The following is a 13048-nucleotide window of genomic DNA, read 5'->3' as shown; positions in this document are numbered from 1 at the left end:
AATTGGGGATCCTACAAAATGGGAATAGTATTGAAGGGCAAAAAAGAGACTCGGAAGTCTGTTTGTGTGTTAGGTTATAATAAATTCATTGGTGGGGTGAATTTCAAGGACCTGTCATTGCATTCGTACCTAATGGAAAGAAAACGCCATTACAAGTGGTGCATGAAGTTATTTGGGAGACTATTGAATGCCGCAGTCCTAAATTCATATGTTGTTCACAGGAAAAACACGACTTATCATTGGTCGAGGTAATATTTTTGAAATATCCAACTTCATATGGACTGTTTGGACATGGCCGTCACTCCTTACACAATTTATTACCAAGACTCACAGAAATACATTTCCCAAGGACAATTCCTGCAGCTGGGAAGAAATCAAAGTCTCAAAGGAGGTATGCAGTTTGTGCCTAATATGGGAAATGAAGAGACTGCGTGTACTGGTGAGAAAAATGTGAAGTGGGATTATGTTTGGATTGCTTCAAATCATGTCACACAAAGCAGATTTTGTAAGGTAAAATCATTTGAATATTCACATATTGACGTTTGAAACATTAGCACGTGAAAACCTATAATAATAATAATAATATTTATTTGCCCAAGGATACAATATGTCATGATAAAATCATTAAACAAGTATATAGGGCACGTCAAAATTAACAAATTCACATAAGAAAATGCTACATTTCAGATTGAAGATATTCTTTTATACTATAAAAACTCTTCTCTATTAAGTAAGCTAAGACCCTCTTTTTAAAAACATCAATATTTTCTATACTTTTAATATTTACAGGTAGGTTATTATACAATTTTGTACACATGAGCTCAGGCCCTCTGGATACCAGAGCTAGGTTCGATTGTTTGACATGAACGTCATTACATCTCCTTGTTTCATAGGTATGTACCCTATTATTCATAGTAAAACAACCTTTATACCTTTTTACATATATGACACTCTGATATATATATACGCAAGGTACAGTGAGTAATTTAAGGCTTTTAAAAAAAGGGCGACAATGAGCTCGACACTTTAGTTTGCACATACTTCTCACAAATTTCTTTTGTATAACAAACACATCATGAAGTTGGGGCGAAGATCCCCATATTATAATTCCATATGAAATTCTTGAGTAGAATAGTCCATAGTAAAGGGTTTTCAGAACATACTGGCTTACACTATGCTTTAATACTGATATAAGATAAAACACTGTATTCAGTTTTTTACATAGGTGCTCTATATGTGCATCCCACTTCATATTTCTATCCACATAAATTCCTAGAAACTTTACACATTCCATATCATTAAGATAATTATTTTTACATTGCAGTAGATCATTGTCCTTTGGGCTGTGCCCAGCAGAAAACAATATCACTTGGGTTTTATCATCATTTAGCCTTAGTTCATTGACATCACACCAAGTTTGCATGCATTTTATTATATATTGACTGGAATCAATTAACGCGGTCAGATTTTTTCTTTTTGATAAGATGGTTACATCATCTGCATATAATACACACTTATTATCTTGGGTTACAATTTTATTAGGTAGGTCATTGATGAATATTAGAAAGAGAAGAGGACCCAATACTGACCCCTGTGGTACACCCTTTTTGACTTCTAATGTGGAGGAGAATATTATATGAAATGATATGGTAGTAATAGAAGAAAGTCAGAGAAATGGGTGAAGTGATAAATTTTCAAGTCGGCGAAACGGGTAATCCTATCGAAAGTATCCAATCTGTTATGACTTTTTCAACCCCAAATGACTAAAATACATCATGTAATTGTATTTTAAAAATGCAAGGAAGGTTATAGATCTCGCAGCTTATTCGAAACCATATTTAAATCTTTCAAAACGGAAAATTTATATATTAGTTCATAGAAGGAGATACATAAAACAATAAATATTTATTCAAATTATTCGAAAAATTATTATATATTAGCGCATTATATTATGCAAGTTTACAAAAATTTTCAACGATATTGATCGTATTATGAAAGATATAAATTATTGAATGATAGTATGCCAAAAAGGCGAAGTCATTTAAATCTCATCCGGCCGCTGGGATGGGATTTGATTAAATGCCCGCTGTGCTTGAGGGGTTAATTGGAGCACATTTCTTAATCCACCATATTGATCAACCGTGTTTTTTTGTGTTTCCCATAAGCATACATGTTAAATCAACCATCAATTTTGCAAGCAGTTATCCGAGGCCACTGAAATATTCTGAGGAAACGTTTGAGCTTCTATAGGCATATGTATACATTATAAAAGCCGGCATATTTCTGCTTCAAATGAGATAGAAAAATATGGTGTACAGGCTAATTTCCCACGCCCTCTGGTTTCACCTTTAAATGGTTGGAGGAATCGTTAACAACCTTGCCAGGAATATCTAAGGTACACAGCCTCCTCACCTTGCTTGGCAGCTTCAATGTTTTCTCGAAGGTCTCTGAAGAAGGCAATGTTCCGCTGCGTAATGAGCCTGAGTGCAAGGTGGCAAGTGAGCGAAACTCCAGAGTCCCAGATGAGTGCAAGAGCAGAACACTCAGTGGTGTGGTGTGAGGTCACGGCCAAATCACGACAGGCCGTGCTGCAAAAGGATACTGAGCTGCATGTGGGACATGGAACAGGAGCCAGAAGCCTAAAACAAAAAAAAAATGTTGACATTAGAATTGAGAGCCTTAAGAGAAGGACATCACGAGGTAACACTACAAAAGCCAGGTCTAAAAGTCTATGGACTTCATTTGTTCCATTCACTTCAGGAAAGTCTGAAATTTGGGAAGGAAGAACTGATCAGGGTGTATAAGCATATCAGACTTTTTGAGAAGAGTGGTTACACAGAACCATAGTCTTCAACAGACCATAAGACATATGGGAAGTTTGCCATTCACAGACATAATTTGCACAGATGGGTGGCTAGGCTGTCCCAAAAAAACACTTTCTTTTAATTCAAAATCATCAACCGGATTTCGATAACCCTCGGGTATACAAGGATAGGCGAAAAAAAACTTTTGAAAAATTGTAAATACATAATTACATAGTTAGCGAGAGGCGCCTAAATACCAACACCCTTAATTGGTCGTACGATTTCATGAAAACTACCAAAATAAGGGTAAGTTATGACCTGTTGGTCAAAAATTTCATCAGTTTCTGCATATCTTTCACTATTTAGGCCCTGGGGCCCACTCAGCCTGGCGCCAAAAGTGGCGCTAAGCGATGCAGCTCGCACGATGCAGCGCAACAGATGACTGAGGCCATCTCCCTCCACTCCCCCACCTCCTCACACACGGTCGCCTGCAATGTTCACGTGCATCAGTGACTCTCTCTCTCAAATTCAGATTTTGAACTCGTTTCGTAGACCAAATCATGTCGTCACGTATGGTAATCAATCTTAACTTTATCATTTTCCAAAATTGGGAAACGATCTGCTGCAAATATTGCATCCATTCCTCATCGTTAGTAATACTGCTATTAAATTCCGTGATTAGGACCAAGAACTGTTTGATGTGCTGTCGAACTGCTTGATAGCTTTCTGTTGTTTCCCAATCCTTAGTATCCTAGTTGAGAAATTCATGAGGTAGCTCAAGAGTTAAAAAAAAATTAATGGAACTTGATGATACAAAAAATGATTAATCTTAAGTGTGAACGTTTTTGGGCATAGGTACTCTTTTCAGGCACTGAATGGAATTATATTCACGTTCATGCATTCGTTTCACCATTTTTCTTTTAGTGTGAAACGGTACCCTATCATCAAAAAATGACAAGCACACTAGCTCCTCGCTTAAGTACCACAAATGGTTAGAGAATTTTTTTTAGCGATGAAGAGTAGCTCATTGAATGCCTCTGATCAGTGACACCCAGAGACTTGAGGAATTTCAAGTCATTAAATAGAGCCATAACCGCCACTGGTGTTGTAAACCGATACCTTACATAAACTATCACTATAAATGTTGATAAGCATTTCAGCTTCATCTTGTGTTCTGGTATAACCTCCTGGCATTGTCTGCCAAAGATGAGCATCAAAAGAGCGAATATTGCACAGTTCATCCGCTGAAGATGAAATTTTTTCCCTACGGATCATAACTTACCCTGATTACCCATATTTTGGTTGTTTTAGCGAAATCGTATGACAAATTAAGGGTGTTGGTATTTAGGCGCTGCTCGCTAACTAATTATTAAAAATTTTTCAAAATTTTTTTTCGCCTATCCTTGTATACCCGAGGGTCATCGAAATCCAGTTGACGAATTTGAAATAAAAAAAAAGATTTTTTTTTGGGACAGCCTAATGGGTGGCATTAAGCATGAATCAAACTTAGCTAATTTACTGCCCATATTTACCACTAGTTCGAGAGAATTGTCACGGGAGAAAGCTTATTTTCATATTTCTTGCAACAGTCACTCAGTGATTCAACCCAAACTGTGCTTTGGATAGGTGAGGGCATAGGCGGATCCAGGGGGGGGGGCACGGGGGCACGTGCCCCCCCCAGACCCTCAAAAATATGCAAGATTTTTAATACGGTCCCATTGTGATTGCGTTCGTTTTGTATTACGAGGTATCGTTGTGCCCCACCCAGAACAAAATCCTGGATACGGCCTTGCTTGTGCCCCTCCCAGAAAAAAATCCTGGATCCGCCCCTGGGTGAGGGTAAGGCTGACTCTGGACTAAGTCACACTACTTTGTGCTGGGTAGCAGCTTTATACTTTCAAAAAATTGGTGGCTGATTATTGTGTGTGAAGGATTAGCCTAGGTCCAAATCCAGGCTAAGCCTTAAGACAACCTCAAATGATATCTTACCAACCAACTAATACCAATCTTCTGCTTTAATGGCAGTTAAGATTTCTTAGGCTTCATACAGGGTAAGATTTTCCATATATCCTTCCAATGGGCGATTGGCCAATTGCTCTCAGAGATTTAGGAATCCAATGTACATATATCCAATTCAGGAATCCTAACACCCAATTTAACATTTATTTTTCTAAAATGATAGGATTCGTGGTTTGATAATCATTTGGACTACTGAATCACTGATGACAATGAATGAGTCGTTTATTGATACATTGGAATGAGCTACGGAAAATCTTACCCAGTGGGAAACCAAAGAAATCTTCACTGCCCTGTAACCAGAAGATTGGTTTAGGTTTTGTGAGTGAATTGCACACTTTCAGGATAAGGGGCAGTTCCATTCCATAGGCCACCTTGCACTTTGTGAATTTTATTTGAGGGTTCCAAAAAGCTTTGCCCAGGATTTGAACCTGGAACCCTTCAATTGGCAGCCAACTGCTCAACCCGTAAAGCGACCAACCTCCACAGTAGGGTGGTGCGAAAAAACTCAAGTTCCAAATTTCGTGTCGTAATAGTGCGGAAAAGTTGCGATACGTTAGTACAAGAAAAACAAAAAAAGAATTATTAAAATCGGACGTCATCTTCCGATCGCGCAAAGCACCTGAAAAAATGACAAAAATAAAAAAAAAATGTTTTTTTTTTCGTTGTAAAAAAATTAAATTAAATTAATACCTTTTAACGCTGTAGCAAAAAATGATTACAAATAACATAGGTTATTACATATTTATATATGCATATTTATGGCTTTTAACTGTTATTACCGATCGCAAAAGATCATTAAAAATGTATAAATTTTGCAATTTAGCCGGTTTTTCAGTTGTGTCATAATAACTTGAGGTAATATTTTAGTCTAAAATACATGTTTGATTATGCAGCTCTTCCTTTGTTTATATATGATTTAATAATATCTAAACAACCCAGAACTCACCGCGGAGAGGTGGTTGCACTTTGAGTTCTACCCACACCCTCCATCCATCCAACCAATGAGTGTTACTGCTTCTACAATATTTAAATATTTTGTCCCTCTTTTAAATTTTAACTTTTGAAAACTACTTTGTACTGCGATTTAGTGGTAAGTCTGGCATAATGGATATTGACTTGAATTAGCCCTAATAAATCCATCTCTGGATCGATAGCCACAAAGCTTAAGGGATGCCTCCATTACCAATTTCACATACGGCTCCATTGCTTGCATGTGATATGGGAAGTTATAATATCCCAATCTTGTTTATCGCCAGATTCAATGAAGGAAGCTATTTCTTCATTAGTAATTATTCTCATAAGAAGAGGTGGAGTAGTTAGTTTGACTACATTCCAGTCAATCAATTCTATATGGTCAGTTATTTCGAAGTTCATGGTAGGAGTGATGAAGTTTACGATAGGTTTGCCTTTTGGTTAAGTCTGTCTGGCTTTAAATACTCTTTTTAGACCTAGCTCTATAATGTGCCTTCTGTAATCAAAAACCATCGCCATCAATACATTCTTTCCTTGATCAAAGTTAGAGTTTCGTTCAATAACAGGGAAAACTACTTTCTTTTAATATCCAGGTATGTATCGAGAGGTTTCCTTTGCTCTGTTCACACGAGCCATCTAGCATGTGAAAATGGTCCAGTATACCGGTTTGCTAAGTCATTTGGAAGTCGCCACTTGTGATTGCTTGACTAATGTCAATAAGGTATCTTTGGTCCTTGCTCAAAATTCATCTATCGACTTGTAGAATTTCGCATTCAATTGTTTGGAAATGCAGTTTGGAAGCTTTCCATAACCATTCATTATAGTCCAATTGGCCCACTAAATGATTTTTGGCCACTTGTTTCACCATCTAAATACTGAAAAATATGACAAAAGAAATTCAATGAAATGAAGTAACCCAACTGCCCACTGCAGCGGGTGTCATTAGTGTTTTACGCGCTTTCTAATAGTGCAACCTTTCCATCTAATGTTGATGTTCGTGCCATCACAGCAAACTAACTCTAAGAGCTTTAATGATACTCCTTGATCATAGAGATAAGATAGTGTGGAGACCACTATATCTTTAGCAGACCCGGAGCTTGGAGAAACATAACTCAAATACACAAAAGCCGGTTCTTTTATTAGAGAATGGTGTTCCGCTATAACTGTCCGACAGTACTCCTTCGATTCAATCATTTCTACTACTATGGTATTGTCTACCCTTCCGTCAAAGTATAACCGTGTAGCTCACTTAAATCAAGATGGATTTGCTGTAAATCGCTTATAATATTTTTCTTTTCCTTTTTAATTCTACATCGGTCAATGAACTTAGAAGTATATTCTTCAGTTATAACACCAATGTCTAAAAGTACACTTGATGCTATAGCAGCAGCTGTACGGTGAGACAACGTGATCACAGAAAAGTGAGTACGTATTGATCACAATGTAAAGCTGTACTTTAGAATTTTACCCTGATTTGCCATGGTGATTTATATTTTTTTGGATGTACTAGGCATGTAATCTTCCTTGTCAACAAATTTCTCCTTGATTGTTGAACTTTGCGTTGCGTCATTTAAAACCTCAACATCTTCACTTTCGGTTTCAATAGGGTTAACATGCTGCCTTTTTAAAGTGCAATTTTGCCTTTCAATTCTAGTGGTCAGTTTTATTGTCATTTTTGATCTAAAGAGATAATTAAAACTTCTCAAAAATTATCATCATGTAATTATTACAAAACTCTGAAAAATAGGCGAAATTGCAATATTTATACATTTTTAATGATCTTGTGTGATCGGTAATAACAGTTAAAAGCCATAAATATGCATATATAAATAATAACCTATGCAATTTGTAATCATTTTTTGCTACAGCGTTAAAAGGTATTAATTTAATTTAATTTTTTTACAACGAAAAAAAAACAATTTTTTTCATTTTTGTCATTTTTTCAAGTGCTTTGCGGGAACGGAAGATGACGTCTGATTTTAATAATTCTTTTTTTGTTTTTCTTGTACTAAGGTATCGCAACTTTTCCGCACTATTACGACACGAAATTTGGAACTTGAGTTTTTTCGCACCACCCTACTCCACAGTGTAGCATGGCTTACTCTAGGGTGAGCTTTACCTTCACCTACACCAAACAGTTTGGGTTGAATCATGTACTGAGTGACTGTTGCAAAAAATATGAAAATGAGTTCTCTCCTCTGACGATCATCTCTTAACTGGCAGTAAATTTGGGTAGTAAATAAACACATTTTGATTCAGGCTTAATGCCAAAAGGCTGGAAGGAGCTACCAAAAATCGCACCTGTTGTGAAACCCAGAAAAACTTCACTGCCATTGTTCACTGGAAAAACAAACATGATTTACTATAAACCTCATGGTTAATAGTTTTAGTACTCACGGTTTGGCACACTGGTAGCAGTGCGTTGGGGCCTTTTCCCTCAGCAGCACGAAGACCCATGGCTTCTCAGAGACGAGGATGTCCCCAGCAGATATTGGGGCTTTTGCCTCTGCCTGTCGTCCCACGGCTCCTCGCCTTGCGAAACTCAGCAGCTGGCTGGCCCCTGGGTAGAGGGGGTGCCTGCCCCCAGTAGGGGCGGGCAACTGCCCCGAGTGGCCCCCGCAACCTGCCTCCTCATCATCCTCTTCATCTACGTCCACGGGCAATGGGGGCCTTGTCTGAGATTGTTGCTGTTGCTGCTGTTGCTGGCGATTACCCTTGGCCGACCTTCCTGCGATACACAAATGGGTATGTGTGGCGGGCAATTAACTCAACAGTTGTGGCACAAACGGCAGTAGAATACGGGCTAACTTTGGTCCACTGGACCATTATTGTCCATATGTTATACATAAAAATCCAAGATAACACAACTTCATAAACTGGTCTTTTGTACAATGGTCTTTCACAGCAATGTAAAATGTTAAATACAGCTCATTTTCATATCGAAAGTAAGGTAGTTGAAGTTTTATTTAAGGCAAAAAAGAGTTTCACAGTTCTCTGGCGTTTATAATAAGACAAACAGGTAATGAACGCCGTCTAATAGGCTTCTGAAAATACGCAACACACTGCCGCAAACATTTTATTAAAATAGAGGTTAGTTGTTCAATTGCACCCTTAAAGCCACTGTCGGAGCATATTCTATCATAATACCAATGTAATTTTTCACACTGAAATGTCCTGTTCCATGATTCAAGGCAACAGGTGAAATAAAAGCAAAGAAACAAATAAGTGGAACCTCGGAAATTAAAAGCTAATCCAAAAACAACCAAAATTTTCACTAGTTTTTCTGTAAACTTACCCAATTTTCCAACTAACGTTGACGGAGTACATTTTTAGAGCAAATACCAATGTTATTTACCATCGTTATTATAATATCCGCGGTCATTTTTTAACACTGGAGCCAAGGGGACTGAATAGAAGAGGCTCAATTCTATCCCATATAAAGTTGATTTCCGTAGCCACTTCGGTCGCATTTTAATCGGTTTAAAAAAATGATCGTGGCGCGGTGATGAGTGCAATGTGATCAGCTTTTTTCCGATATTTTGCAGTATAATGTTTGAAATTGCGAGGAATAGCGTGGACAAGTTATAAATTTGATAGATCCCAATCATAATGTACCTATATGAATTTCGGTTAGCATCCCTGATTATACCTTATTTCCCCGTGAAACTAGGATCACTTTGTCCACCAGCGACGCGAGTGGTGACTTTTGTAAACCCATTGAAAACCCCCAAAATGCGCGCTGGGTGACAAAACATTTAGAGGTCGACTTGAGGATCCTCTTTTGTAATATTCGCGGCTGGAACGCCCACCTCCATCATTCACGGCATGTTGTAAAAGAAAACAGCAAAAACAAATAAATGAGACATTGCGCACAACGGAATTTTCACTCGAATTCAAAATCGACACAAATTTACTCTAATTTTTCCGTAAGTTCAGCCATATTTCCCGCTAATTTTCCCGCAATTGACCCTTGAACACTGTAATCTAAATACAAGTCCCTCTTTACGTTAATTTGACGCCCTTTTTACCATTAACCGACTTCAAAAACACGCGGACAAAACATTGTTTCGCAAAACAGCACCACTCACCGGCGGTGGCGGCCTCCTCGGCAGCTTTCGTAAGCATGCACAGCATCATGCGCACCTCAGTCTCCCGCATGCCCCTGCGCTCCGCGTCCAGGTCGGTGGCCTCATCCAGGGCCGTCAGGGTCTCCCTCAGGGCCGCCATCGCTCCATCCCTAGCCCTGGAAACGAAAATGGGAAAGGCATGCATTTAAGAATCTACATACTATAAAAAACCCACTTCCGACCACTGACTGACTGATTAATACTAATGATTGGCGTGAACGAGACGATAAATACGGCAAAAAGTCATAGAATCGACCCCCTCTTCCCCTAAAGCGCACAGTAAAGCCGCATATTTCATCCATAATTCGGTCAAATGGAGTCAATTATTTATACTGAGACTTCCAAAAAAAGATCTTTACAATGAATACATAAAAAACAGTAGGTATTAAATTGAAGACAAAAGAGGATGCTTTTATATCTAATTAATGTTTTAAAAAGGAATATACATCTCATCTTTTCGGGACCACGAGACAAGTCTTCAGCCTGCATACAGCGCGGCGGTTGTTTTGATTAGCGCGTCGTGACGTAAAGTTTCTCTGACACCATGGGCGAGGTTCTCCGTCTTTTCCCTGATCCATTACAATTCCCCTGACTTTTTGATGACTTACTTTTCCTGAGATTGAATTCTTCCCGTGTTTTACACCGGGTCGAATGGTTCATATTGGCCCACGTTCCACTGCGTTCACAGGGCAGAGGCAAAGGTTTCGCAGTTCTCTCCATCCGGATATTTATATGATTCTTTATCAACTGGGCCGTCATTGATTGATGATGTTGATACGATGACCAAGTTGATTTAGAATAATATAAATATCCGGATAGATGGAGCTGCGGAGTCTCACCTCAGTCCTAATGATGCAGGGAAAGAACACTAACGAAACGTCGGCCAATATGAACGGCCTGACACGGTGTGAAAACCGAGAAGATCTCACCGGAGTCAACCGCCGGGAAATTCATTGAATTTCCCGGCGGTTGACTCCGGTTTCATTCATTGAATTTTAAAAACTCTGTTATAGTGCTCCTCTTATCCAAATAATCCGTCACCTGGGTATTTCTTCTAGATATTTCCTCATCTCGATCACCATATCATGTATTTCTATGTTGAACTTCTATGCTCAGAAAGAATTCTCGGGTTTTCTACAAGATAATTGGATGAATGTCTCCCGGCGTTTCGAGGAACGGATTGTTCTTCACCCTCATGTCATAATGGAGGTCATGATGGGTCTTCAATCACTGCTGATATGACCTCCATTAAACATGACAAAAAAAGGCTGAAAAAGCAGAACACGCCAGAGCCAATCAGAATAAACTTGACCCATGGATGGGGTGTATATATACCGGATAATTTTGAAAGATAGCATTCAGAAGATCCCCTGCGGATGAAAAAGAAGTCGTTCACCGAAACAACGGAAGACATGCAGCCAATTACCCGGTGGAGAATCCGAGATTCCTTTCTGCACCGTATACGCAGCGAACATCGACGATTTTATATCACTTCTATGTTCGTTTTCCTCTCCGTCCATCTCGCCTTCTCCAATCTCTGGAGGATGCGACCGATAGCTGAGGCCACTTTCGCCATGAGGGAAAGAAATGGAGGAGAAAAAACTCGGTGTCGCCATTAGCTTGCTCTTAATGAAGGGACCACGGATAAGTGTCTCACCGGACAGGCATGGTGCTCTGAATAGAGTGGTCTCAACTAAGCACTTGAGCAGTCTCCGAAAAATCTTCGCCGCCGCCGGGACTTAAACCCGGACTCACAGGGTGGGAAGGCAACACTATAAATACCACTCCAGCATGGAGCTCGTTTGTTTCCTAAGGTAACTTCACAAAAAAATTGATCCATACTTGTAACTCTCAAAAAAGTTTTTTAGACCGGACCACTCTTGTACCCCACACATATACTCACTTTCTGCTGGCTTCCGGGTTCTGTTTCCGTCGGTCGGAGAGGGCCAGCATGCAACGGGCCTTCCGGTCGAGCACTTTGTGCTTGAGGCCCTTGGGGAAGTCCATGGCGAGGGCGCAGTCGATGTCCTCGAGGGCCTTGCGGTACTTGCCGAGGCGATAGAGCGCCGCCGAGCGGTTGGCCGTCGCAACTGCGATCTCAGCCGTGCCCAGATCTAAAGATACATGGGGATTTACAAATTCGTACTCACGGATTATATCGCATCATGCGCAACATTCAATAACTCCCCGCAATAAATAAAGGAAATATAAACTATCATTCAAAAAGGCTATTCGGTCTTCCAGCCGGGTGGTCTCCCTCCATTCTGCCCCGAAGGAAAGAAACCCATTCTCTTGATAACGCTCCCAGTAGGAGAAGTAAAACGTTGAGTGAAAATGTTACCTACACAGCAATACCCGAGAACCACCACCAACATTGAATGAAAACCCAGCTACACGGCTACCGTTTCCTAAGCCCGAATAGCCTTTTTCGAATATGTTCGCCGGCAAAGCATCAAATTTTACTTCACCAACTATTATTCATTGAAATAAAAGGTAGTTTCACTTTTCCACCTCTCCTTCAATTGTATAGATGTGATGTTCTCATGTACTGCGAAGTCTTGAACTAGACGGTGGCTCTGTGAGCCGTAACACGCCGCACGCATTAAAATAATTGTGGAAAAGTTCAACAACCTTTTATTTCAATATGTCGAACTTCCAGTATACCAGCGGCGTAACTAGGAATATGCCTTGGGGGAGGGGATGGAGGTGCATGGGAGGTGGACCCCCCCTAGGCAACGCGAGTACCGGGAAAATTTGTGAAAAATGACATGCCTGGAAATGCATTTTACATCATTTTGGCGCTTAAAATTTTACGTTAAGCAGATGCAGTTAACATGTGTCAAAAACAGACAATAGTTTAAAAAAATATTTATCTGGGGATTTGGGGGGGATCTATCCCCTAATCCCCTCCATAGTTACGCCACTGCACTATACTACGGCTGAATCAGTTGAACTATGAGTTAAACCAGAAAAAGATGTAAAATGCAGATACGATCACGGAATAGTGCAGGTATGACAACTTGATGACGGCGGAGGCTTAATCAAGTACAAAATATAAGAGCTATTTCTTTCTCGACGGACAATATTTATAAATCAGTAGCGCCGACACCATGGCGCCAAAGGGGC

At 39.6% G+C, this 13048-nt stretch overlaps 1 protein-coding gene across 1 annotated transcript in view; it reads right to left on the bottom strand.

The window, feature by feature from the left end:
* Positions 1–13048, bottom strand: part of LOC124165092 (SET and MYND domain-containing protein 4-like) — a 74664-nt gene that overhangs the window by 14232 nt on the left and 47384 nt on the right. The window contains exons 3-6 of the mRNA XM_046542370.1: positions 11826–12036; positions 9884–10038; positions 8193–8523; positions 2413–2639 (exon numbers count right to left, since the gene is read on the bottom strand). Of these exons, the coding sequence (XP_046398326.1) occupies positions 2413–2639; positions 8193–8523; positions 9884–10038; positions 11826–12036 (924 nt within the window). The remainder of the gene's footprint in view (positions 1–2412; positions 2640–8192; positions 8524–9883; positions 10039–11825; positions 12037–13048) is intronic.

The sequence above is a fragment of the Ischnura elegans genome, chromosome 9 (genome assembly GCF_921293095.1).
Source record: "Ischnura elegans chromosome 9, ioIscEleg1.1, whole genome shotgun sequence".
In the NCBI taxonomy this organism is placed as follows: domain Eukaryota; kingdom Metazoa; phylum Arthropoda; class Insecta; order Odonata; family Coenagrionidae; genus Ischnura; species Ischnura elegans.
Note: the sequence above shows the minus strand (reverse complement) of the source record. Positions and strands in the feature narration are given on the sequence as shown.